The sequence below is a fragment of the Falco rusticolus genome, chromosome 5 (assembly GCF_015220075.1).
Source record: "Falco rusticolus isolate bFalRus1 chromosome 5, bFalRus1.pri, whole genome shotgun sequence".
NCBI lineage: Eukaryota > Metazoa > Chordata > Aves > Falconiformes > Falconidae > Falco > Falco rusticolus.
This window is the reverse complement of record NC_051191.1, coordinates 43733841-43759178: the sequence shown is the minus strand read 5'-3', so window position 1 is coordinate 43759178 and position 25338 is coordinate 43733841. Positions and strand designations below refer to the sequence as shown.

The 25338-nt window shown below is 37.8% G+C and overlaps 1 protein-coding gene across 2 annotated transcripts in view; it reads left to right on the top strand.

The window, feature by feature from the left end:
- IMMP2L (inner mitochondrial membrane peptidase subunit 2) overlaps positions 1 to 19020 on the top strand; it is a 476905-nt gene extending 457885 nt beyond the window's left edge. For both annotated transcript variants that reach the window (XM_037389611.1, XM_037389613.1), the window contains exon 6: positions 18535 to 19020. In XM_037389611.1, coding sequence (XP_037245508.1) covers positions 18535 to 18654 — 120 coding nt within the window. In that variant the 3' untranslated portion in view covers positions 18655 to 19020. The remainder of the gene's footprint in view (positions 1 to 18534) is intronic.
- The last annotated feature ends 6318 nt before the right edge of the window (positions 19021 to 25338 follow it).

The window sequence follows — 25338 nt, the reverse complement described above, 5'->3', positions numbered from 1 at the left end:
CACATTTGTGTTCTGGACATCACAGCACTTTCACAGAGTATTAATTGCTAAGTTAAATTAATATATTTTTTTTATGTCTCACTTCAGGACTTGAATTGTGTAAATCTGGGGCTTTCAAAGACCCAAAGATATTTGATTTATTATCCCTCCAGCATGCAAGCACCTCTTTTTTTGGGTCAGAGAGATGATCATGCATGCAGCCTCACTAAAGAAGGAGAAATTGCAGCAAGTATTCCAAATATAGAGAAATTACTTGAAATTTTTCTCTGCTGATTGCTGGGGAACTTTTCCCATCAAGTATCCTTGAATTAGGAAAAAATGCAACAGTATAAGTCAAGGATAATAGTAATAAAAATCTTTGAATCTCTCTCTTCATCCACCCAAGGAGGTCTGAATAGGGCCTGCATATGATTCCTTTTGTGGGTATTTTTCCAGATGCTTCAGTAGACATTGGATCATACCAATAGGGTTAAATCCTGTGTCCATTGAAACAAATGCAATTATATCCCTTAAATCTAATAAACTCTGTGTCAGACTTGTAAATTTTACAGTAGTCTGCACTATATTCTAATTGCTGTCTGAGTCTAATGCCTATGAGGCAATTGGCTGCTCACAACTCATATCTTGTCTTATACAAACGGACAGCAGATTCAGAAATTTCTGAGGAAACAAGTGTTCCTCCTTGTTTGCATAAGGCTTTGTTCTGGTAGATAAACAAGTTCTTTACACAAATCCCTTGGGTCATCAACACTTTTTAATGCTGAAAAGAATTTTTAGTAGCATCTACATTTCTGTAAAAGAAATCAAAATATATGAGGGGGATATTTTTTTTAATTGGAAAACCTAGAATTCCACTAAATAATTTCCTCTTATTTATTTTCCTATGAATAGAAGTATGTTTACCCAGCACTTCAGTAAGTACCATGGAAAACAGTGCCTGTGTACTAGTGACATTCACAAATCTCATGCATTTGCTGCAAGCCTACATGTTTCTCAGATAAGTCATGACAAGCTGTGGTATTGTTACATATTATGCCTATTGGAAATAACAGTCCTCATCAAAAAAAAAATGCAGTCAATACTAGACTCTCATTTACTTATGTCAGAGTAGTAATATTGTTAAACCTTCTTCTCACACTTCTCTATAAATTAATAGTCAAAACCAGTAAGATTCAAGAGTTGAAGTTTGACATACACATATTTTACAATCTTCCATAAATCTGTTGGGTATTTTTTTAATCTGTCATTTTATAGAGGAAATGAAATAAATCTTAGGGTTAGATTCAGGTGTCCTTATGCATGAAAAATAGCATTGGTTTACAGCAGGGGTCCTCAAACTACGGCCCGCGGGCTGGATACGGCCCCCCAGGGTCCTCAATTCGGCCCCCGGTATTTACAGACACCCCCCCCCCCCCGCAAGCCGGGGGTTGGGGGGGAAACCAAGCAGCCACAGGTGACTGCCTGCCACCGCACACTGGCCCCCTGTTTAAAAAGTTTGAGGACCCCTGATTTACAGGAGCAGTCCTCTTGAGTTTACTGCAGCTAGCTTTCAGGTAAGTTACTAATCAGTTTGAGGAAAGGTTCCAGTCTCCAGTCAATGTTCAAATTACATCTAAAACTAAGAAATTAAGAAATTCACAGCTCAGGGTGGCTTTTGATACGCAACATGCGTCATTTTTAGGAAAACACACACACACACACACACACACACATATATATATATATATATATAAAATCAAGAAATTATAAAAAATATTACCAGGTTGTAATTTTTATTTTTCTGTCACTGTATATAGTTTGTTTATTTTTGTTTTGACAAAGTGATTAATTTAATTAATTTGAAAAAAATAATTAATATTAATTTGTTTTATTGTCATCTAATTGACTTTCTGTAGAATAACAAATATTATTACCAAAAAAAATGTTGATGTTTTTGTTAGGAAGCAGATTTGTAAACACTCCACACTTCAAGTAGCTTATTTATGAAAGATAAAGAGAACTTCCTGTTTCTGAATATCTGTTTTAAAGACAGTATTTATACTGTGATTTGAAGGCAGAGGAGTTTTCAGAACCTTTACTGTAATCCTTGCCACACGCTTAAAACAGCACAACAAAAATTCAGACCCAAGCTTTCTCTATGGGTGATGTGTCTTGAGAGTTGACTACTCACTGATACAATGTGACACACTCCAAATTTAAAAAGGATTTTACACAGAAATGCCACAGCTTATCATGTTATTGTCTCTGTCAAACACAGAAAAATTAAGGCTTCATGAGCCTGTTGGTTTCCTTTTCTGTTTACTTTATGACTCTCTTACATTGTAACAGTGGCATTTGATAATGGAGAAGTTGGAGGACACAAACTGAGTAATGATTTTCCAGTATTCACATGGATGATGTCAATAGGTTGTGAAGTAGGAGGGAAAAAGCTTGTGATGGCAGAATTTTTAACTTTTTTTTTTTCTAGAGAGTAATAATAATGTCATTATTTAGTGATTAACAGGGCCCATGTATCAAGTGTAAGATTATCTGACAGGCTGTCATCTGAGCACTTTTTTCTGTCATGGCTTTAGGATCCAATCACAACTTATTTGTAAGCTATCATTTTAAATTACTTACAAATAGTTCTAATGAGCATGTTTCAGAATTCTGATATTTTAAATCCTTTTCAAAAAAACCCTCATTAAGCAGGGATTAATTCTGACATGGTTCTAAGAAAGAAATCTCAAATGATAATCATAAAGTAGGCTCAACCTTGTTTGTGTATCAGTAATAAATTCAGTTAAAGTAAGATGCAATTTGACATAATCGAGATTCTGATATCTCTTTCTTAGTAGCTTCATGTCTATGATGCTCAACAAAAGGAACATTTTACATGTGTTTTGTACTTACGTAAATGAGTATGTATAATGTACTAAAGAATGGTAAGAGGAAACAACTTTTTTTTTAATTGTCATAGGTTTGGGAAAATGTTGACTTTTAAAAGGATGTCTCAGTTTCTGGGTATATACCTCCACCTGCCTACAACCTCCTTTCAGGTAGTTGTAGAGTGTAATAAGGTCCCCCATAAGTCGTCTTCTCTCCAGACTAAACAACCCCAGTTCCCTCAGCTGCTCCTCATAAGACTTGTGTTCCAGACCCTTCACCAGCTTCATTGCCCTTCTCTGGACATGCTCCAGCACTCTACGTCCCTCTTGAAGTGAGAAGCCCAAAACCAAACAAAATATTCAAGGTGCAGCCTCACCAGTGCCGAGTACAGGGGGACGATCACTTCCCTTGTCCTGCTGGCCACACTATTTTGGGTACAGGGCAGTATGCTATTAGCCTTCTTGGCCACCTGGGCACCCTGCTGGCTCATGTTCAGCCAGCTGTCAGCCAGCTTTTTTTTCACCAGGCAGCTTTGCCGTCAGTCTTCCCCGAGCCTGTAGTGTTGCATGGAGTTGTTGTGACCCAAGTGCAGGACCCAGCACTTCTTGTTGAACCTCATACAGTTGGCCTCGTCCCATTGATCCAGCCTGTCCAGATCCCTCTCTAGAGCCTTCCTATCCTCAAACAGATCAACACTCCCCCCCCAACTTGGTGTCATCTGCAAACTTACTGAGGATGCACTCAATCCCCTCATCCAGATCATTAGTAAAGATATTAAACAGGACTGGCCCCAATACTGAGCCCTGGGGAACACCACTTGTGATGGGCTGCCAGCTGGATGTAACTCCATTTACTACCACTCATTGGGCTCGGAATGTCAAACATTTTGAGATTGCAGAGATAGCTGCCTTGATGTAGAACACAGGAGGTGCTGCATTGGACTCTGCTGTTGCAATGGATGTTAAAGATTGTTCTTCCTCAGTGTACGTTTGAAGCTCTTGCCCTCTTACTTAATGCATTAGTACTAATTGGGAAGGTTTTCCAGTTGCAGCTAACGCTCCCTGAATTTATGTAATTACTGAAGTTTGGAGAGGAAGTCTTTCTTCTAATTTCAGGATGCAGGTTGTTCAAGCAACTCTAAACTCCCATCCAAAGTTTTGGTGCTATCTATATCTTCCTTGAGAATCTGGCCCTGCCTTCATTCACTTTTCATAAGAACCACATTTTCCCTTATCATTAGATACTAACTTCTATCTTCTTATTTGCTGTGTTTAGAGTATCATGATTTTGACTCATGATATGTCTTTAACTCATGGTTAAAATCTCATCCTCATGTCTACAAACATACAGTGTGGCAGCCCCCAGTTTGAGGCTGATTCACTCTTCAAGTGGTTTGATGGTGCGTACCACAAGATGGTAAGACTTTTGAATACAATGCAGCTTCATATTCACCTCTGGCTGTGTGTGACTCCAGACAGAATGAAAACTTAGGTCACTGCAGGAAATTTGGCATAAATCATGGAAGTCTTTCTTTGCAGGTTTGGGAGTGAGTTTTGCTGTTCAAGAATAAAAAGCATTAGGACTCACTGAACAAAAAAATACACAAAATATTTTGGAAATAATAATCTAGCGTTCTTACCAAGCTCAGAATTGGTTGCTTAAGCTGTGTGGTAGTAGAACAAAAATGCTTCTGGGATGTTGCCAGACCTCCATTTTAAAGCAATTGCAACAGCCACCTTTCCATTACCTTTACCTATAGCTACCAGAACTTTAGTACTCTAAAGGAAATTAGAAGATGAACTATTCATAATAGTCTCATTAAAATATTTTCATCTGCTTTGAGCATAAAGATCCTGAAGCTGAAAAACAAATTCAGTAAACATACAGAATTATATTTTTTCCAGAGCAGACTGATGAAAATGTGTCAGATTGTGCTGTCTGCATATTTCACTGCTGCTGTCTCCTCAGCTAATTTCAGAGACAGTATGTGGATCTCCAGGCACTGTACCAAAGGTAATAGATACACAGGCTGCTGCTGACCAGAAATGTGATTACTTCCCCACAAAACACTGAGGTACAAATTAAATTTTGGATTTGCAGTGTATTTTGAATGAGATTGTGTTATGAAGATAAGCATTCAAAAGGAATTTTAATTATGTAGATTTTCTTACAGGAAGTGAAATAGCTCTATATAATGAATTAATTTTAGTGGTGTTAAGTTTTAACATTTAGATCTTTGATCTTAAATGTGTTAATCCTTTTCCAGTACTGATGACCTGGCAATCCTGTGTAGGTATATCTTGCTGAAATAGCTAGTAGCCTCATTTAATCTGAAAAATTGAGTAATTTAAAGAGTTAATAAATATGGATCATCATCTCACTAGAAATTGCATTTATTTTATTTTATTTTACTTTAATAATGTGCTCAAGTGTTTTACTTTAGTATTTAAAGTTCAGCACATACTTTGCTGAACTATGTCTTGATTATGACTAAGAAAATATTTTATTAAATATGCAGGCAATTGAATTCATTAGTCTTCCACTTTCTTGCTCATGCTGTATAGCTTAAGAGCAAGTCTTAATATTTCTTTGAGGTAAACATATTACTTTGAGATAAATACAGCTCTTAATGGTAAAGTAGTGTATTAAAACTGCTGTACTGGGTTTGCGTGGTAAGGTTTTGGTAGGGGGGTGGGGCTACAGGGGTGGCTACTGTGAGAAGCTGCCAGAAACTTCCCTTAAATCTGATAAAGCCCATGCCAGAATGGCTTCAAGATGGACCCACCGCTGGACAAGGCCGAGCCCATCAGTGATGGTGGTTGCACCTCTGTGATAACATATGGAAAAAAACCTGCTGCACAACTGCAGCCGGAGAGAGGCGTGAGGCTGTGTGAGCGGAGCACCCCTGCAGCCCCCCAGGCCGGTGCAGACGGAGGGGCAGGGGGGGCTCCAGGCCCGGAGCAGAGGTTCCCCGGCAGCCCCTGGGGAAGCCCCTGGTGAGGCAGGCTGTGCCCCTCAGCCCATGGAGGGTAACGGTGGGGCAGATCCCCACCTGCAGCCCCTGGGGACCCCCCGCCGCAGCAGGGGGTGCCCGAAGGGGGCTGTGACCCCGTGGGCAGCCCGTGCTGGGGCAGGGTCCTGGCAGGGCCTGTGTCCCCGTGGGGAGAGGAGCCCGGGCTGGGGCAGGTTTGCTGGCCGGGCTGGTGACCCCGCGGGGGACCCAGGCTGGAGCCGTCTGTGCCTGAAGGGCTGCGCCCCGTGGGGGGGACCCCGGGCTGGAGCCGGGCAGAGTGTGAGGAGCCTCCCCCTGAGGGGGAAGGGGCGGCAGGGACAGGTGTGAGGGGCTGGGCGCAGCCCCCAGGCCCCATCCCTGCTGCTGGCGGGGAAGAGGGGGAGAAATCAGGAATAAAGCTACGCCCAGGAAGAAGGGAGGGGTGGGGTGCAGATAATTCAATATTTGGTTTTATTTCCTCTTTACCCTAATCTGATTTGATTGGCAATAAATGAAATTAATTTTCCCCAAGTTGAGTCTGTTTGCCTGGGACGGTAATTGGTGAGTGATCTCCCTGTCCTTATCTCAACCCGTGGTTACGCTTCCTCTCCCCTGCCCGGGTAAGGAACAGAGGGATGGAGCAGCTTTGGTGGGCACGTGGCATCCAGTCAGGGTTAACCCACCACATCTGTTTACTGTATTTGGCTAATGAGGAAGGTAACTTTTGAAAGAATGCAGTCTATGATTCAGTTATTTGGTTTATAGTATGCTGTCTCATTACGGGGGTTTATACGCCAAGAACATCAAAGGTCTCAAAGAGAGCAATGGGGGAACTCTAGCTGTCTGCAAAACTGTTTTTCCTGTGTCCTAGTAAATCTGAGACATTTATGTGCCTTTGGAAGATGTAGCACAAGACTTTGAAGAAGCCTGTGCCCTTCTGCATGAGGCACACCGGCCAGCAGAGGTATTCTGGGACATCTCAAATGGCAGAAGGTACCTCTGTTTAGGTCAATTAGCCAGACCTTTAATGTAATGTTCAGAAAGCTTACATGGAGGCTCCTTCTGCCCTTCCTAGTTTTTCTGATGTCCCCATAATGACACGTAGCTGCATGACTCTGACTGCTTGTCCCCTGCCCCTCCTCTGGATCAGTTTGCCTGGGCTGCCAGGTGTATGGGCCAGGTCTGGTGACTTGATCAATGATGTCACTTCTCTAGAAAATTGCCTTCTCCAAAAGCACTCACGTGTCCTCACTGAGGGAGTTTTCTGTGGAGAATTAAACAATCATCTCACATGTGAGATGTGCGATCCTTGTAGAGTTAGGATTCCACAGAACTGTAACAGTATTTGATTAAGGATATGAATCTTATTATACTTCTGGTTTATTTTTGTGAAGCTTTTTTCCTCAGCAAAACCTGTTATGCCATTATCTTAAGCTAATCAGGAGTGAACTAAAGAAAAAAACCATGAATATGGAGAGGATTACTTACGTAGGATGGGGCAATTATATTCATAAGTATATAGTGTCAATTATTTAATCATAATTTTTGTTATGAAGTGAAAGGATAGCTATATGATTTGAGTTATACCAAGAGGCCTTGTACTTTGACAGATGTCACACTATCATAAAACCACAGAATGCTAAATAACAGTAAGATTGACGAGGAAAAAAAGAATGTTTTGGTGATAGTTTTTCCAACATGAAGTAAAAGCTTGATTTAGTACATGTAATGTCTTCTCCACAGTTTTAACAAAAATACAGAATAAATCAGATAAAGACAAGAGAGGAAGCATTCTTAAATTCATAGCTATTATTAGAGGTATAAGGAAGAAAAAAAATCTTTGTATATATTTGAAGTATTCAGATTTTTTTTTCCAGTAAATCAACTTGGGGAGATTATATATACAAAATCAGCTTGATGAAATTTAGCATTTTAGATGAGCTCTAGCTGTCCTCATACAAAGACATCTATTAAAAAGTCTTTTATAATTTTAATAACATATCATGCAGCTATTTAATGACATTTTGATATCCTAGCTGCTCATTGAATATTTACTCCCCATTGCTTTTCATAGCTCATATTGCCAACAGCATGTTTTCTGTAAGTCAAAGTGTTTCTGCGTGCCATTTAGAAGAAAATATAGGCAAGCCTCACAGTAGGATTTTTTGAAATATTTAGTTAAGTGGAATAGTCTATTGAACAGTTGTCTTTTTCAGGTATGAGAAAATCAAAATTATTCTATTAACAGTATTGCAACAACCTCATTTGCATCAGATTAAAACTGTTGAAATGTGCAATAAAAACCAGAGAAGCTGTGAGCAGGCTGCCAGATCTATTTCCTGAACATACAAGTTATTGTCACTGAAATTTTATGAACAGTTCTAGCTTTAGAAAAGGCTTGCTTTGCCCAGTAAGAGTTGTAATATCATTTTTATTTTTTTTTTGGTACCATTTTGTTTTACTTAAGACGTATTTTTTCATCTATTCCATTGAATTAACTTTTCTGGCTACTGCTGGCCTTCTTTATTTTGTCTTTTTTTATTATTTTTTTAAATTTTTTAATTACCTCAGCATTTGGTAATTACTGTAACATCATCTTGACTGACTGCCAGGTATCTGCCAAGTAATATTTAAGGTAATGAACTTTCCCATATGCCTGGGGTCTGCTGCGCCCAGTGCTGTCCCATAACTGATCACTGATGGAGCCACTCAGGCTGCAGCTGCTCCTAACAGAGCAGATGAGGCAGCAGTGGGCTGGGTTGTCGTCCATGACATCCCTCAGTGTGGATATTTCTCCAACTTTATAAATAGCTCTTATTTATGACCTGTGAGATCAGGAACTTTTCTGAGATCTAGGTAAGAGTATGGAGAATATAAATTAGATGCAACAGGTAACTAATATGTGGGGGTTTTTTGTGTCACTTGTCTTGAAGGACAATTTGAGTCTATCTAGAAATTGAAGCCTACTGCTCCCTTCTGACAGTAGGACTCCTTCCTTTCCTTTCATTAATCCTGAATGAGTCTGAAACATCACCTCTCCCAGCCTGTATATGTACGATCCCTTGCACAGTCATACTTCCAGAAATTTAGTGGAATTTGATCTGTCACGTTAGCTTGTTTGCTTAGCTTTGCCATGCTAGCCACTCATCGCTGGGGCCCACTTTAGCGTATTCTGTGAGCGTGCAGTGGAAGCAGAGCAGGAGCATGCCAGGCCTCGCTCCTGAATCGCACAGTGTCACAGGAAAACTCTGTGGCAAGAGCAGTGCTGAGGTGCCTCTGCCTGGCGCTCCTGGAAGTGCAGAGCACCACAGAGGAGGGCTGGTGGAGCAGAGGGCACGGTTCCGTCTGCTTGAGCACCAGCCCACGGGGATGAGGTGGGTCTGTGGAGTGGTGTAGTGGGAGGACAAGTGCGGTCCCTGGGTAGTGTGTGAGGTCTGGGAGCTGCTCTGTGACTTCCCTTGTAGTCATCGCACTGTACTGCTGCGTGTGCCAAAGCTTTAGAATGAAACTCTAAATAAATGACGCGCAACAGAACAAAACTGGAAATCAACAATTTATAATGTACAGTGTTACTGCATAGTGTCCTAAGTATTCAGTCAAGAAAGACGAGACACATAATCAGTATCAGTGTAGTGATCTGAAAAATGTCGACAAGCCTGACATTCTTCTGACTCTGCTGGCACTGACACAACACGTTTCTGAACAGGAATTCACACCGAAGGCTTTTATGTATTCCTAAATAATTAATATGCATAGATTTGGGATATAGCTAATACTTTCTAGATGAAAATAATAAATGTGTTTTCATAATTGTTCCCTGCTGCTTGATTTATCAATTCGTAAAATATTGAATTGTAAATATATTACTGCTTTTTAATGTGGGGCTTTTTCATGAAAGCTATTAAATCAGTTTGTTCTTTTGTTGGGTTACATGACTTAGTGACAATCCTATTTAGTCTAGGAATTTTGTGCCTCACTTAGTGAAATATTAAAAAGCTTTTAACTATTAAATGATATTTATGCATATGCAGCATGCAAAGCACATCACACAGACTGAGCAAATTCTTTCACCATTTTCATGACTAGAAATCAAAAATAAATAATAGATTGGCTTGTAAATATTTTTTACACCTATTTAGCATAATGGTTCTGTTAAACTTAAGCAATAAAGAATAATTTCTAAGAATGCTATATTTACTGAAGATAAAAGAGTAGTAGTGTTGTGTTATATGTTAAACTCTATTTTAAAAATATGTCTTTGGGAAAAAATGAAAGAAGAAACTGGGAAGGACTGAAGAAGTTACTTAGCTATAGTGTCCCTTTCAATAATATATCCTTGACAATTCCAAGAAAATGCACTGAGACAGAGTTCAGATCAGACTTTTACCAAGCCTGTTACTGTGTTTAATTTCAACAATGGCATTGACAGTTGATTTCTTCATGTATTGAATAAAAAATACACTATTTTATACTGATTTCCTTTAAATCTGCATTACTTTTATGAATGTAAATTACAGTTCAACTTTAACGAGTCTCTGCACATCTAACAGTAAAAAAAATCTCCTGTTAAATATATTCTATTTTCAGTGACCATTTCCTTCCTTTACCTCTTTTGTAACTGTGGGTTTAATGTAGGTGTGTAGACATAGAACATATGAGAATGCAACCCAATTATTTTGATAATTATTAAGTACTTTACTTATTTTCAGTTCAATCAATAACCTGAGCTTTTATTACAATGCAGTGACTGTGCTCACCTCTTCTGATATGAACAGCTTAAATTGCAAAACCATGTTGGATTGGAGCAGTCACAGTCATAACTGTTATACTAATTTAAGACAGCTACTTTGTGCTAACATGCAAATCTTATTCATTCTGGTAATCATCCATTGCATTTGAAATTTCTCTCTTTTACATTTTATTTCATGATTATGTCTGTGCATATATGTGTACTATATGTGCATCCCTTTTGAACGTCTATTTTCACTGTTTAAAATGTTCTTTCAATAAAATAACTGTTGTTTATATATTTTCATTTTTTATAATGTATTTTCTATCACTTCTGAATTTGGTGACTTTAATAAGGACTTTTACTGATTATACAATAGCTCTGTGAAAGAAAACACATATGGGATGTTTTATCTGTAGCTGGAGCTGCTGCTTCAGCTATCAAACTAATGGAACCGTAATGGAACACTTACTAACAAAATTAATGGGCTGCATTCTTTTCTTTGTCACTAGATCTGTATGGCTCCGTTAGGTCTGATTTTTTCAGTTACACAAGCAAAGAATGATGAAGATGCTAGCATTTTGCTATGTAGTTGAAAGGCATCTATCACTGTTTTTGTATTCATGAGCTACTTAGTATCTTGTTATATCAATGAGCTGATATAAGTTAAAGAACATCGTTTTGGTGTGGTTTTATTTACAAAATAATGTATTGGTTGTCATTTTTGTGTTATTTTTACATTCATGAAAGAAGGAGGTCAAGGATATTTGTTTCTTCTGCCATTGTTGATTATCCCAGATACTTCTACTAGAGGAAGTGGTTTCACTGGGATTTTACTTTAATCCACAGGATTTTATTTTTATTGATCCTTTTCCTGCTACTGCACTTGACAATAGTTGTTTCAAAGTTCAACCATGTACAGAAAATGAAATGTAATAGCAATCATGTTTACTTTCTATTAAAGTATGGATTTTTTGAAGAGACTAATTTATGGGGAGAATTCTCTGTGAGACCATTTTACACCTACAATCTAATATCAAAACAACAAATGCTTCCTAAAGACAAGCAATCTAATTTGGCACAGATAGCTATCCCATGCTATATATTTTTATTATTATGATAGCTGGAACACTGCATAGTTGCCTAAGTGTTTCTATTCTGAGGTTTTCTTTGAGGTTTTGGGGGGTGAAGTATTCTAGAACTTTCTTCTTTCCTTTCTTATTAGCCTGGTCCCATTACACAGTTTTCAACCTCCATGCAAATTTGGCATTCCCGATCTTTCAGAATTTCAATATAGTCAAACAACAGCTAATTGGTAATACGATATAGGTAGCAGGGCTATGAACTACTACAGCTGGAAAAATTCATTAAAGCTATATGTCTGCTCAAATGGTGCCATCCATAAATCATCGAGGATTTCTCCATGTTAGAGGATTTTTCACCTAATTTGAATTGCCACATTTCAGAAACTCTGTGGGGCACAAGTATCCAGCCAGCAAAATGTGATCTGAATAGAATTCTACTGCTACAGAATTACTCCCCCTGCACTCCCCGCCCCCGCCCCCCCAATGACTTTGTGTCATGAAACAGGAAGTTTGAGAAGAAAATTTTGAATACAACTGATGTTCCATAGTGCTGAACATATGAAAGCCTGTATATAAAGCTTTTTTACTAACCTGCATATGAACAACAACAAAAAAAAATGTAATGAGAATATATTACTTCAGAGAATAGAAAGCATAATTTGTAACACTGTGATTTTTTGTATTGTATCTCTTTTTGGTTTAAGAGAATTTAATTTTTTTTGTATTTGTGTGCTTATCATTGGCCATGGCATTTGAAAGGCCTGTACAATATTGCTAGAATGTAACTCAGTTTAAGAGACTAAAGTAAAAGTGACTTCTCAAAACCAGAGGCTGATATATGCCTTTAAAGTAGTGATTATCTGGCTGTTGGTGAATTTTCTCAAGTACACAGGTTATAATCTGTGGTACTTGTAATTTAGTTCTGTTTCTAATTTGTTGGATACCTATTATTGTTCTCTTCAGTGGTATTTTAGAGGATTTGTACAATTTAAACATTTATTAAATTAATGAGTCCAGGAAACAAAATGCAAATTAATATTGAATTTTTTCTAGACTTTAACTTGATGAAACAAGATTATTTTTCAGACAGTATTTTTTAGTATTTGTTCTTCAGAAAAAGTATGTTTGTATTCAATTATACAAAATATGCCTTCAGAGAGGGTTGTTGTGTTGATGCAATGTGAAGGATTACTGTTGTGATTTATTATTATTTTTCTTTTATCTTTATTATTTAGTCTCTTATGTGACTGATCTAGATATTCCCAGATTTCTTATGTTATTTTATACTTTATAATATGTTTATTACAGCGACTTCTGTCACAAATATGTAAATGTTTCATGTATATTTCATGTTTTTATTGAAATAACTAAGTTAAATTTCACCCACATTCCCTCAAATCAAAATACATTGTAAGGAAATAATAAAACAGTCTATTTTTTTTTCTAATTTTGACTAGTTGCGGGTTTTTTGGAAGCAGAAGAAACAGTGAAACCAAAATGTGTTTATTCATTTCATTAAATTTCATTAAAATCACTGGTTTTGTTAGGAAAAGTACAAACCCAAATACCAAGTGAAGAAAAGAAGGATAACATTTCCCTGTTTTGCACCACATAATGAGTTTATATAGTCTCAGTTAGAAAACCAGCAGTAACATAACGTTGCAGTCAAAACTTTGTTGTGAGGAAAAAAAGCAGACTTAACTGATATGTGAAGCCACCAACTCACAGCCTCATTAAAATTGTAACTACACTATTTCACTTAGACTCCCAGCGTGGTTAGTCCAGTTACAATGATATTACCATTTGTACTCCAAATTATCAAATGAATGACAATGAGTTTCATTAAAACTCAGTTTTAAAATATCACACAAACATTTTCAAGTATCTACCTTTTTCCCAGTGTTTATGCTGCCCCTTTGAGTCGTAAGGCTGGCAGCATCCATCGTCCTCAAAAAGAAGGGCAAAGTGTGGTTTAGTGAGTTGTCATCCTGAATTCTTCAGTAGGAGGACTATGATGATGGTTTCTTCTTCCTCAACCTCATTTCCACTTGGGGTTGATTTAGCACATTTTCTAATGTTTTTGTGGGGGAGTTTTGTTTGGTTGGTTTTTGGTGTGTTTTTTTTTTTCCTTGTTCTTTATTGATTGGCAACATCACTTTTTATCTGTATTTATTATATATTTTATTTTACATATGTTAGTATATTCCTTGTTCTTCTCCACTTTTTTTTTCTCTTTGCTAGCCTTAAAACCCTTTTGTCCAGCTCCCCAGTCAGTTTTTTTAATGACCATTGCTAGTTGTTTTAGAAGCCTGTCTTTATTATCCCATGCTTTTAGTCCTGTAAACCACATTATGTTAGTCATAAATATTTCATTCTACACAGAATAATTACTTTTTACTGTATATGTAAAAACTGTGATTATATCCAAAGATTATACAAATATAAACAATTATAAGTGATACATGCAAAACTGTAACAAATTAGGCAATGGTCACCTCATCATTAGAAAAATTGTTGCAGCTAAACAAGCTAAATAAAACTCCAGGCAGGCAAGGGAAGTTCAGACAAAGCCGGAGAAATTAACCTTGAAGCCTGGCAGAGCTGGTACAAGGTGTAGTTTGTTACTAGCAACGGCAATACTGGTTTGCAGAACTACAGCTTGGATTGTTTTTTGTCTCTTTGTCTTATTATTACTTCTAATTGGCAAACTGACTAGTTAGGAAGTCTAACTTCAGAAACAGGTGTAATGTCCTGGGGGTTTTTGGTTCTGCATTGCTGTTTCTCAGATTATATTCAGTGGTGATGTACTCTTGTTTTAACATTGATGCAGAATTTGAAATCTTTGCTGCTTTAAGCTAAAGCAAAATCACCAAAAGTTCAAGGAAAAAAGAAGCAAAGAGAAATCTATGGGGAATGCTCCTAACATAAAGTGAACTCACAACTAGGAGCAGCAGTACCTGAATTTAGCAGGTTGGGTAGACTTTACATACCCTGAGAAAGTTGAGAGTACTTTAGGTCACATGTTAGACGTTAGGGTCAAATCCTTATCTAGTCTTTTCCTTTTCTTGAAATCCAAACTGAAGACCTGGATTTCCATAGACATTTTGCTGTGCTCCACTGCATGCTACATCTATACAGGATTCTTGCACAGGCTGCATGCTGCTTTTCCCATTGTGATTTAGGATGAGAAAAGGCATCATTCTAAGAGAACGTGAAGGTGTCAGATGTCAAACAGACAGGAAGAGGTGGAAAGTACAGTCTGTAAATCAATGAATATCTTAAAATGACATATTTTAGAACTGGGAGAAGTGATAGTAATGTAAGTCTCTATACTAATAAAGGTGCATTTATTCCAACCTATTAGGCCAGAATGAGCAAGATAGTTGTAAATACCACTGCAGATAGCACTATCAAGTTTAGACTTATCTTTCCCTAATGCAGTGCCAAAACTTATCAGTCGCCATACAACTAACATACTAACAACTACAAGACTCTGAGGAAATATGCGTTTATCACAGTAACAGTGTCAAAAGAGTATTATTCATTCAAAACTTATTTTGCAGATATTTTTTTGCTGTGTTAACAGAATGGCTTCTCAGTTATTCAATTAAATATTCAAATTTTTAAAAAAATAGAATTAGTGCCTAAAAAGCTCAGGTTAGGGAGAATAATATGGATTCATTTCAACATAGTGCCTGTTGTTGCCACAGCAAACATAGATCTTCATGCAGAATTAAAATTCAACTATTTAGATTGCTGGCATTTCTTACTCAAGTCTGTAAATGAAATATGTTCCTTAAAGAATTTGTGCCTGATTTTTCTTACAGTTGACAGTGTTTCAAGGTGGTAAACTTATTTTCTTAAGACAGTAAACAATGTCTGGAAAGGGAACTGATTAATCTCTTTTTAAATATTTCAGTATTTCACTGCTGCAACAGCAAGTGTGCTCTCTTAGTTCACCCTTTGTCCATATCTAACCTTGATGAGGGTAAGCCCATTAACAAGGGCAGGCTATTCTCTGCAAACAATTCTGTTCTTCAGTGAAATTCATGGCTGCTGTGGTAACTACAGAATGATAATAGGCAATGGACAAAAGTTATTAAGGTTGTTTGTAGAAGTCAAATGTCAAGGTGTTTTTAAAGTGAGCCTTTAAGTTATTATAAAGGAAGCCCTATAGCATCAGTATCATTTGTTATTTAGTAAAGACTACCATCACCCAAAAATACCTGGTTTTCCTTTTTAATGCTAGTCATTTTGTCCTGTAAATCAGTTTATAGGAAGGATATTTCTTTATTAGTTTCAAGTCAGATGATGGTCCGTAGAAGTAATCCTCTGGGCAAAATTATTCCCAGTCTCAGGTTCAAACAAGTTTTGATTCATTTATTATATTCTCAGTCTGAGTGTAGACCTCCTACTGACATCAATAACAAGCAATGCACTGAGAAAATACAAAGCTTTGAAAATAAGATGTTATTTGTGTTTGAGAAGAGCATTTTAACATTTCTCTCCATACTAATGCTGTCACATTTTATATGCAGTGGTGGGGTTTGCTGTGGTTTTATAATTTGGCACTAGCCTGTGAAGTGTGTGCCATAATGCTGTATGCTTGGGGAACAAATCCACACGGTAATATTACATTTGCAGACAACTTTATGGGATAATTAAACTAAAGGATATCGTGAATTCCATAAATATCCAACTAACTACACAGAAACATGTCAAGACTTAAAAAAATGTAGCTAAGCCCTATCACAAAACAGTTGTCATTTAGCAGCCTGTATTTTGTTTAAATGTAGGGAAAAAATGCAATGGATCTGGGAAACAAGTGATCCCTGCAAGGGATAAAGTAAATGACATATGATGCTAGAATGCAATTTTGGTGATCTACTTCAGGTTCTTTTAGATATCATGGGTTATTAAGTAACCAAATTATATTCAAGTAATTCAGCACCTGCTTCATCAAGCTACAGAATGTGGAATTAGATATAGACCACTTCAGCTTCACTGATTTGATTATATAGTAGAGAGAGACTGGTGAATATACATTAATCCTATGAAATTAAATCAAGACAATTAGCTGAAGATATTCCTAGGGGCCTATTTGATGTCCATTTGCATAAAATGCTGAATTACCTGCTTACTGAAATCACTTTTTTTTTGTGTGTGATGAGAAATGGAACGGAAATGAAAAAATGAGTTTTCATGAAAACTTAAGCAGCAATGTATGGGTTCAAACCAGAAATCCATTTAACATCTGGCTCTGACAACAGCCAATACCAGACCATTGGAGCATAAGAACAAACTAAGTATATAACTTTTCCCTTGGTGTTACCTAATGTGGAGTACAGAGACTACACTGTTACTTTGTTTATGTTCAATTATGTGTGATGGACTTTACTTCTGTTACTATTTTCTGAACAAGTTTGTTATTCTTTCCTGGTCTCTTCAGTATCCTTGTAATGTATGCAAGTATGATGTAATTGTGTAGACTCTGAAGAAGTATTTCCTTTTTGTTGGTTTTAAAAATTCTTTCAGATAATGTCATAATGTCATCTGATATTTCCTCATTCTTATGAGCAATGATGACATAATAGGCAAATAAAGCCTATGCATTCTTTACCCATGCCATTCATAATTCTACAGACTTCTGACCCTGTCGTCTCCTTACGAGTCTGAATTATTTCACCTTTTCACAAATAGAGACATTCCAGTATTTTTAATCATGTTTTTGTCCTGTTTGTAACTTTTCTATTTGCACGGGACACTTTATGGTTGGTGGGAAGCTTATTACTCGCTGTTGTCTCCAGAAGAAACCTAAACATAATTTAAGATGAAGAAGCCTATCCTGCAGACTTTTCAAATTAAGTGAGATGAACTCCATACCAAATTACTTAATTTCAATGTTAAGTATAGACGTTGAAGCCCTGTCTTATTAACTCAATCTGAAAATGTGACTGTTCTATTCCTAGTTACTCTTAGTCTAGCCATTTCATACCATATTTGAAAGTGCCTTGTTTGTAACATTCTTAAGGTTTTCTAAGCAATTCAGTTTTCTAAACTATGCCACCTGTGATTCATTTGTAAGCAGTATCAGTATTGACTTTTATTTGATTTATTCAAGTAAAACATTAGTGAAGTAAAATTATTGAAATAAAACAATAATAGTTTTAGTAGTTAAAGTAGTAAGATGGTAAAACATGTTTACAAAATGTGAATGAAGTGTAAGTAGTTCTAGAACTTCAAAAATATTTGATCTGTAGATATGTTTCAAATAATTCTGTCAGAAATAATGTTCATCCTCAGGTAATATTTACAAGTCACAGAAATTTCCATTTTTGGTTGGAGACAAAATGGAATTTTGAAGGACGGTTTTAAATGGAAAGTACAACATGTTTAGATAAGCCGCTATCTTGGTGTGGTTAGTGTACATAGTTCAAATCCAAGACACAGGTTCAGTTTAAGTTATTCAGAACAGATACTTGAACCTTGTTCTGCTGTATCCAAAATAACTACTAACCAAAAGATTTAGGTGGATTATAGAACGCCTCACCTGTTTTGTCTGGTTGTTTTCCTTGAACCTGAAAAAAGATTCCTAGTTCACGTTTGTTACAGCCAATGCACTTCAGCAAACTGTTTTGAGTTGCATGGAATATAATAATAATAATAATAATAATAATAATAATAATAATAATAATAATAATAATGCTACTGAAATGTTTTTTTCTTTTCCTCTCATTATATGCATGAGGCACTTCTCATTCATGCAAAGTTTTCTGCTTTTTATTCTCTCATGTGCTTTGTACTTTCCACATTTTATTTGCAGTATTTAATAATCTCTCTGGTTTATATTTTGATTACAGGTTTCTCTTGGACTTCTACATGCTCGAGCTACTCATATCCTCTGGCCGCCACAACGCTGGCAGAAGTTACAGCCAATGCTACCTCCAGAGCGCAAACCACTCCAGAGAGAGCAAGAGTGATTTAAATGTTCAGAGAGAAGAACACTGATGAAGTTTTAACCAGGAAGAGTTGCAGTGGATATACCATCACCCATAAGAGCTTTGTCAAGTGTACTTTAACATCAGCAAATACATGCAACATCTTCATGTTAAAATGCCATCTTGAGTGTAAGAGGTTTTTTGGGATTTGTTTTGTTGTTTGGTGGTTTTTGAAAATCTCACACAGTAGTGCATTGTGCATTATTTTGATTTGAAATAGTTGGTTGTAGAAGGTTTGAATGTTCAGTTTTTCTGGGAGCAGTGAAATGCTTGACTTACTATGTCTGTACCAGTACTTCTCTGGATAAGAAATTATTAAAACCTTCAATAAAATATTTTAGTATTTTGCATTCAGCTTGTTCCTTTAGTAACTGAATGGAACCTTTATTGTTATCATTGATTGCACACGAAAAAAAACCCAAACATGTAATATGCTTTGGATTGTCCTATGATTTCTAATACTGAAGAATCAGTACTTTTGTAGCTGAAAAGTTAATCATATATGTCATAATTCTTTTAAAAAACCTAATGAGATGTGTTTTTTTAAATTGAGTACATATTACTTAGTTTTAATTTCTCTTTTAGGAGTGTTTTATATAAACATTCCTTGTATATCTCACTGAAGTAGATATTCAGTCAAAATATACAAATTACATTGCAGTATCTGAAGAAAATAATTCATTTCTCAAATGCAGCAAATCATTGTTAATATTGACTGCCACATTTCTTTGAAACCATGTAATTACATTATAAACGCTACAATTATTACTATAAATATATAATTAATATTATAGATATACTCTGTGAATATGCAGTAAAGCTTCTGCACACATTATAAGTAAAAAGAACTTGAAAAATGACACATTTTCAGCTGCAGATTAATATTGTCCAGCTTATTTCATATTTATTAAATTTTACTTCAGATAGGACAGTACTTTAAAAATTTAACAAATCACACAAAATATCTTTAAACATTTCAGGTAAAATCATGCAATTATCAGAATTTCAGGCAAGATGAAAATAAGTCTATAGCTCTTTGAATACACACATCTGCATACAATAGGTGCAAACACCATGGAAACTCTATTACTGTCTAACTTGCTTCCTAAATGCTCCAGCTCTGTAGACTGTCTGAAAACTTTACTGTCTCACATGCCATGTTCTCTTTTTGTTCCAAAAAGATGTTCCATAGGTCTCTGAACTCATCTTAGTTAAAACTAATGCATTTTTTTTGGTTGTTAATTGCAGTAAATTCACAATTTTTTTGATTGACACAGGGTGATCGAAAACACTTCCCCCCCCCCCCCCAATTAATTAAGAAAACTGAAATGAGTTCAAGAAATTTACTGCAGTCATAATTAATTTTGGTGACAACGATAGAAACACACATCCATGAAAGGACAAAGAAAGAGAAAAACATAAAAAGCAGCAGAACAAAACCATATTAGAACAGCTTTCTTTCTCTCAGTTGTTCAGGTCTTCATTTGCCTTCTTTCCACTAGCTCAGTCCCTCTCTCCTCCTCCTGTTTGGTGTCAACTGGGCAGAAGTTTTTACATATATTGACAAGCTGGAAAATTTGGTTGGCTGATCTGATTCACTGGTACATATTCTGCAAAAACAGTGCCAGAGAATTATCGAAAAACCCAAAGGCATTTATTCCTCAGTCAGTATCTTAATCCTATTTTTCTATTCACGTTGCCCAAAGAAGATTAAGTTCCTTGGGACTGCAGACCTTATTTTCCAAGGGAGAAGAAAGATCCAGAGATATGTGAGAATAAAATAACAGAAGAAATAGAACCAAAGGCTGTATGCAAGGTCTTAGGGGGTGCCAGATCTTGCAGCCCAGCAGAGGCAAGGCTGCTGAAGCTCCTTGTCTCCATCCATATACATGTGACTGGCCATGCACATCAACACAGACAACGCACTCCACTTGGTACTCACATAAACACTAATGGCACCAGTGACCTCATCCTGTTCCTCTCGCTGGCTGATCAGGATGAAAATACTTATGTGGGAAATAATACAAATATATACAGCGTGGATCCCTCCAGTGTCAGACACGTGTTTTGCTCAGCATACAGAATCCTAGTCTCCTCATTTGCTGGCACCTGGACAAATGAACACCCAGACACCCTCAAGTGGATCACGGCAGTAACTGGGCTTAGACCCCCAGTCCATCCAGGCCCATCCAGTAGCTGGACCCAGATCCTCACTCTCCCCAGGCACACACGTATGCACACAAATGGGTCTCCCAATGGAACCGCAGTCTCAGCAGCTGGCTGGAACCCCATGGTGCCTCTGTTAGCCAAAACCACCTGTGGTCCTACCTCTAGGGACACCCTCACCCCACCCTCCAGGCCATGTGCCCCACTCGCCAGCTGGTCCGGCTTGGTGCTGGCCCGTGTCATTCACTGACAGTGCAACTTCATGGCAGCCCACACTGGCACCACAGGCATGTGGGCCTCCCACCCCTGGTCAATCCCAGCCACTGACACTCAGAACCTTCCCACACATGCACAGAGCCCAAGGAGCTCCACACTCAGGAAAATCACTAGAAATTGAGGTTAATGAACAAATGAGACAGACTGCACTGATCAGGCTCAGGTGTCCACAGACCAGCATCTCTTTATGTGTGATTGGCTCCTTTCACACCCTTCTCTATTTTTCCACACTTGAACCTCCCCCAACCAGTCTCATTTCCCTGACTTTGATCCCCTTAACATCCTGCAAGAAGTCCTGAGCAGTACTGAAATGCTCTTCCCTGAAACCCATAGCAAACCCCGTATCCCTGGGCACTGTCACCAGTCTATGGGGCAACACAGAGATCCTCCCCACTGACTCCAGGTGTTGGCTGTCCCCCAAGTGGCTAGTGCAGGGGCCTCTGTCCTCCTTCATGTCTCTGAGGATGAGGCTTTCATAACGTGCTGACTCCTGTAACAGCCACAGAGGAGCTAAATCATGGTAGATTTTGGCTTCCCCCAGCTGTCATTGCTCCTCTGGGCTCCTTTGTCTGTGTGGACACCAGCTCTTTATCATATAACCTTATGCAAGCTATGAAAGTTTATGTGTCCCAGACAGTAATCTGCAACATTCCTCAAGGAATACCTATTAATCTGTATTTGCATATATATATATAAATATTTATGAATTTATATGGATATATAGGATATACATGATGGAATAGAGAATATACCTATTAAATGTGAAGATGTTACAATGGTTGTAAAGACTGCCATCATTTTGGAGAATGGTATTAGACTGCAGTGATCTGAATTCAATAATTGATGAGCAGACAGTCTGGTGGAATAATTACACATGCTATTTTACAAGAAAATCTGGAGATTATAGTGGATTGTAGTTGAACATGAATCAACAATATGCTGTTGTGAATAAGAAAATATCACTTTGTAAACAGCAGTACAAACTGTAAACACAGGGAGCAATATTCCTACTTCATTCATCTACAGTATGATTTTAGGCACCGGATTCACAAAAAAGTGAGGGACAACTGGAGTCTTTAGAGAGAAACAATAAAAATGAAGAGAAACCAGAAAAAATATGACCTATAAGAAATGTTGCAAGAACTTGAATTTACCATTTAGTCTTGAGAGTCTGAGTCACAGTCTTCAAAATCATGAAAGGTTGCTGTGAAGTAGAAGACAATCATTGGTTCTCCAAGGCCATCATGTACAGGAGAGGAACTAACAGACTTACAGTGAAACCGTAAGACCTTTAGGTTAGACATGCAGAAAGAAACATTTGAATTTTAAAAATAAAACATTGGAATAGATTACTTGTCATTGCAAGGGTTTACTTTTTTTTTTTTTTTTTTTTTTAATCAAGCTTGTTTGTACTTTAAGGCAGGAGGATGGATTAACTAGACCTTGAGATCCACATCAGCTATTTTATACATTCTCTGATTAAGTATTCTGTGATTGCAATCTTGGTAGTGCCTTTGATGCTGGGCGGGCAGGCAGTTACATCCTGCTTCCTTTAGACTTATAAGACTCAAACGGAGTGCATGTAGTTTTTTCATCAGTCCTCCTGGTCAAAAAGAAGAGATTCAAAAGGGCCAGTCAAATCTGGTGAATCAACAAAGGGTTACAGGACAGGTGCCACAGCCAGGGGTTCAGCTGCTTAGACTATGGGAATCACTTTGAGAAACCTTGTCTACTAGGAGCTGATGGGATTCCATCTGACAGAGAAGGGGAAGAGCATCTCTGGTCATAGGTTCACCAAGCTGGTAAAGAGGGCTTTAAACTAAAGTTCTCAGCGGAAGGGAACCTCAATCCATCGTGCTTCTACCAGTTTGATGCCAGTGCCAGCAAGAGGTGCCCAGAGCCTGAAGAGAGATTGCAGGTCAACAGGAGAGCACCTGAAGAACAGCACAAAGGAATTCCAGCCACTCCAGCCAGGTGTTGGTTGATGAGAAGCTCAACATGGCCCGGCAATGTGTGCTTGCAGTCCATAAGCCAACCATATGCTGGGCTGCATCAAAAGAAACATGGCCAGCAGGAGGTGATTGTCCCCCTCTGTGCTCATGACATACCACGTGGAGTACTGCTTTCAGATCTGAAGCCCTGACATAAGAAGGACATGGACCTGTTGGAGTGAGTCCAGAGGAGGGTTACAAAGACGATCAGAGGACTGGAGCACCTCGCCTATGAAGACAAGCTGAGTTGAGTTTGCTAAGCCTGGAGAAGAGAAGGCTCTGGGGAGGCCTTATAGCAGCCTTCCAGTACCTAAAGGGGGCCTACAAGAAAGCTGGAGAGGGACTTTTGACAAGGGCATGTGGTACTAGGACAAGGGGTAATGGCTTTAAACTGAAAGAGGGTGGTTTTTTATTAGATATTAGGAAGAAATTATTTACTGTGAGGGTGGTGAAGCATTGGTTGCCCAGAGAAGCTGAGGATGCCCCATCCCTGGAAGTGTTCAAGGCCAGGCTAGATGGGGCTTTGAGCAACCTGGTCTAGTGGAAGGTGTCCCTGCCCATGGCAGGGGGGTTGGAACTAGCTGATCTTTAAGGTCCTTCCCAACCCAAAGCATTCTATGATTCTGTGATTCTATTATATGCAAGACTAACAGCATTACAGTAGCCTCATGTACCACTTACTTGTAATAAGCAACCTGATTCCTGTAAAAGAAGCTATTTTGCTATATATCAGCAGTAGATTAATGGGCATGACATTTTGCATCATCACATAGCTCAATGAAAGAAAATAGCTCAATGAAATGTTAAGCATCTGAGTAAGAGAATGTAACGGATTGTTCAGTATCCAGAGCATGAAGAGCAAACCCATTTGCCAAAGGAAAAAGGACCAAAAAGCAGTAATAACACACAACCACATATTTTAAGGTGATTTTATTTTATTGATAAAATGACATATTTGATTTTCAACCTTCAGATATGAAACAGATAATGAGAAGCCTGTTCTGGCAGAATGAAACCAGTAGGAAAAATCTCATGCACTCAAGCCATCATGGTTAGTTTTCTAAGCCAGCACGTTCCTTTTCAGCCACAGGCCTTTTGGTGTTTTGGTGCTGGCTCACACCTGCAATGTGATAGGGAATTGGTTTCATAGCAGTTAAATAAGAATGAGCACAAGTGACAAGTAAGACATTAAGAAATGAAAGGTTGATAGGCTATTTTAAAACTTGATCTTTTTAGTGTATGGCAATTCACATAAATACTTTTTTCTATGGCCCAAGACATAGAATTGTCTTGAGTGGATGCCAGACTACACTTGTAGAGCAGGGAGAGATGTTGCAAGCTGATCAGGAATTGGCACTCTTAGCAGACATGAGCAACTGCAACTGAGAGAGTGACAGAATGAAGCTATGTACATCAGCAATGTCTAAGCACCACAGCCTCTTACAACAAACCAAAATGCCAGTTGAGAAACTAGAAAGTTGGTGCAAGGAATAAATGATCTCTAATCACATGAGGATCCTCAATTAGGTGCTCAGGATTTCCCGCTACAAAGAAACACTGTAGTAGATGTGTTGAATTTCATTTCTTCCATCCATTCATCCTTTAAGATAATGTACCTAGATGATGGAACATGAAGACTAGCAATCTGTCATGGCATGCACAAAACACTAGATGTTCAGGTCTGAAGCCATTACAAAATAGATAATTTACTGCTGAACTATCCAAGGAAAACAAGGTAAATACAAGAGAATATCCAAACCAGGAGCCAGTTTCTGCTGCCTGGATCCACAAGTATTAACACTAATGAAATAACACACTTAAACAGACATCAAAGATTGCATCTAAGACATATGCACTCAAAGTAACACAGTGAAGTCAAGTGATTACAGATATCAGCCCTTGCTATGCAGAATTTTGGTTTTCACAAATCTTTTTCATTCCTTTAGGTTTTATTACCACACTAAAATCAGAAAGACCTCTGAACACTTCCAGCATATTACAAGCAAAAAAGCTGTTGGAGGCATCATTCTGTAGGCATGTTGCCCGGGAGTCTAGCAGCTGATGAACCTGCATGCTCTTGTGCAACTTTGGGGATCCTTTGGTATTTTACTATAATAAGGAATCACCATCTCTCTTTGGAATATTTGGCTATCAGTACCATTATAATCAAGAAAATTATTAATTTCTTCCTCCCCACACTGATATGGTTTATTCTTCTTATCATGGTCTATTA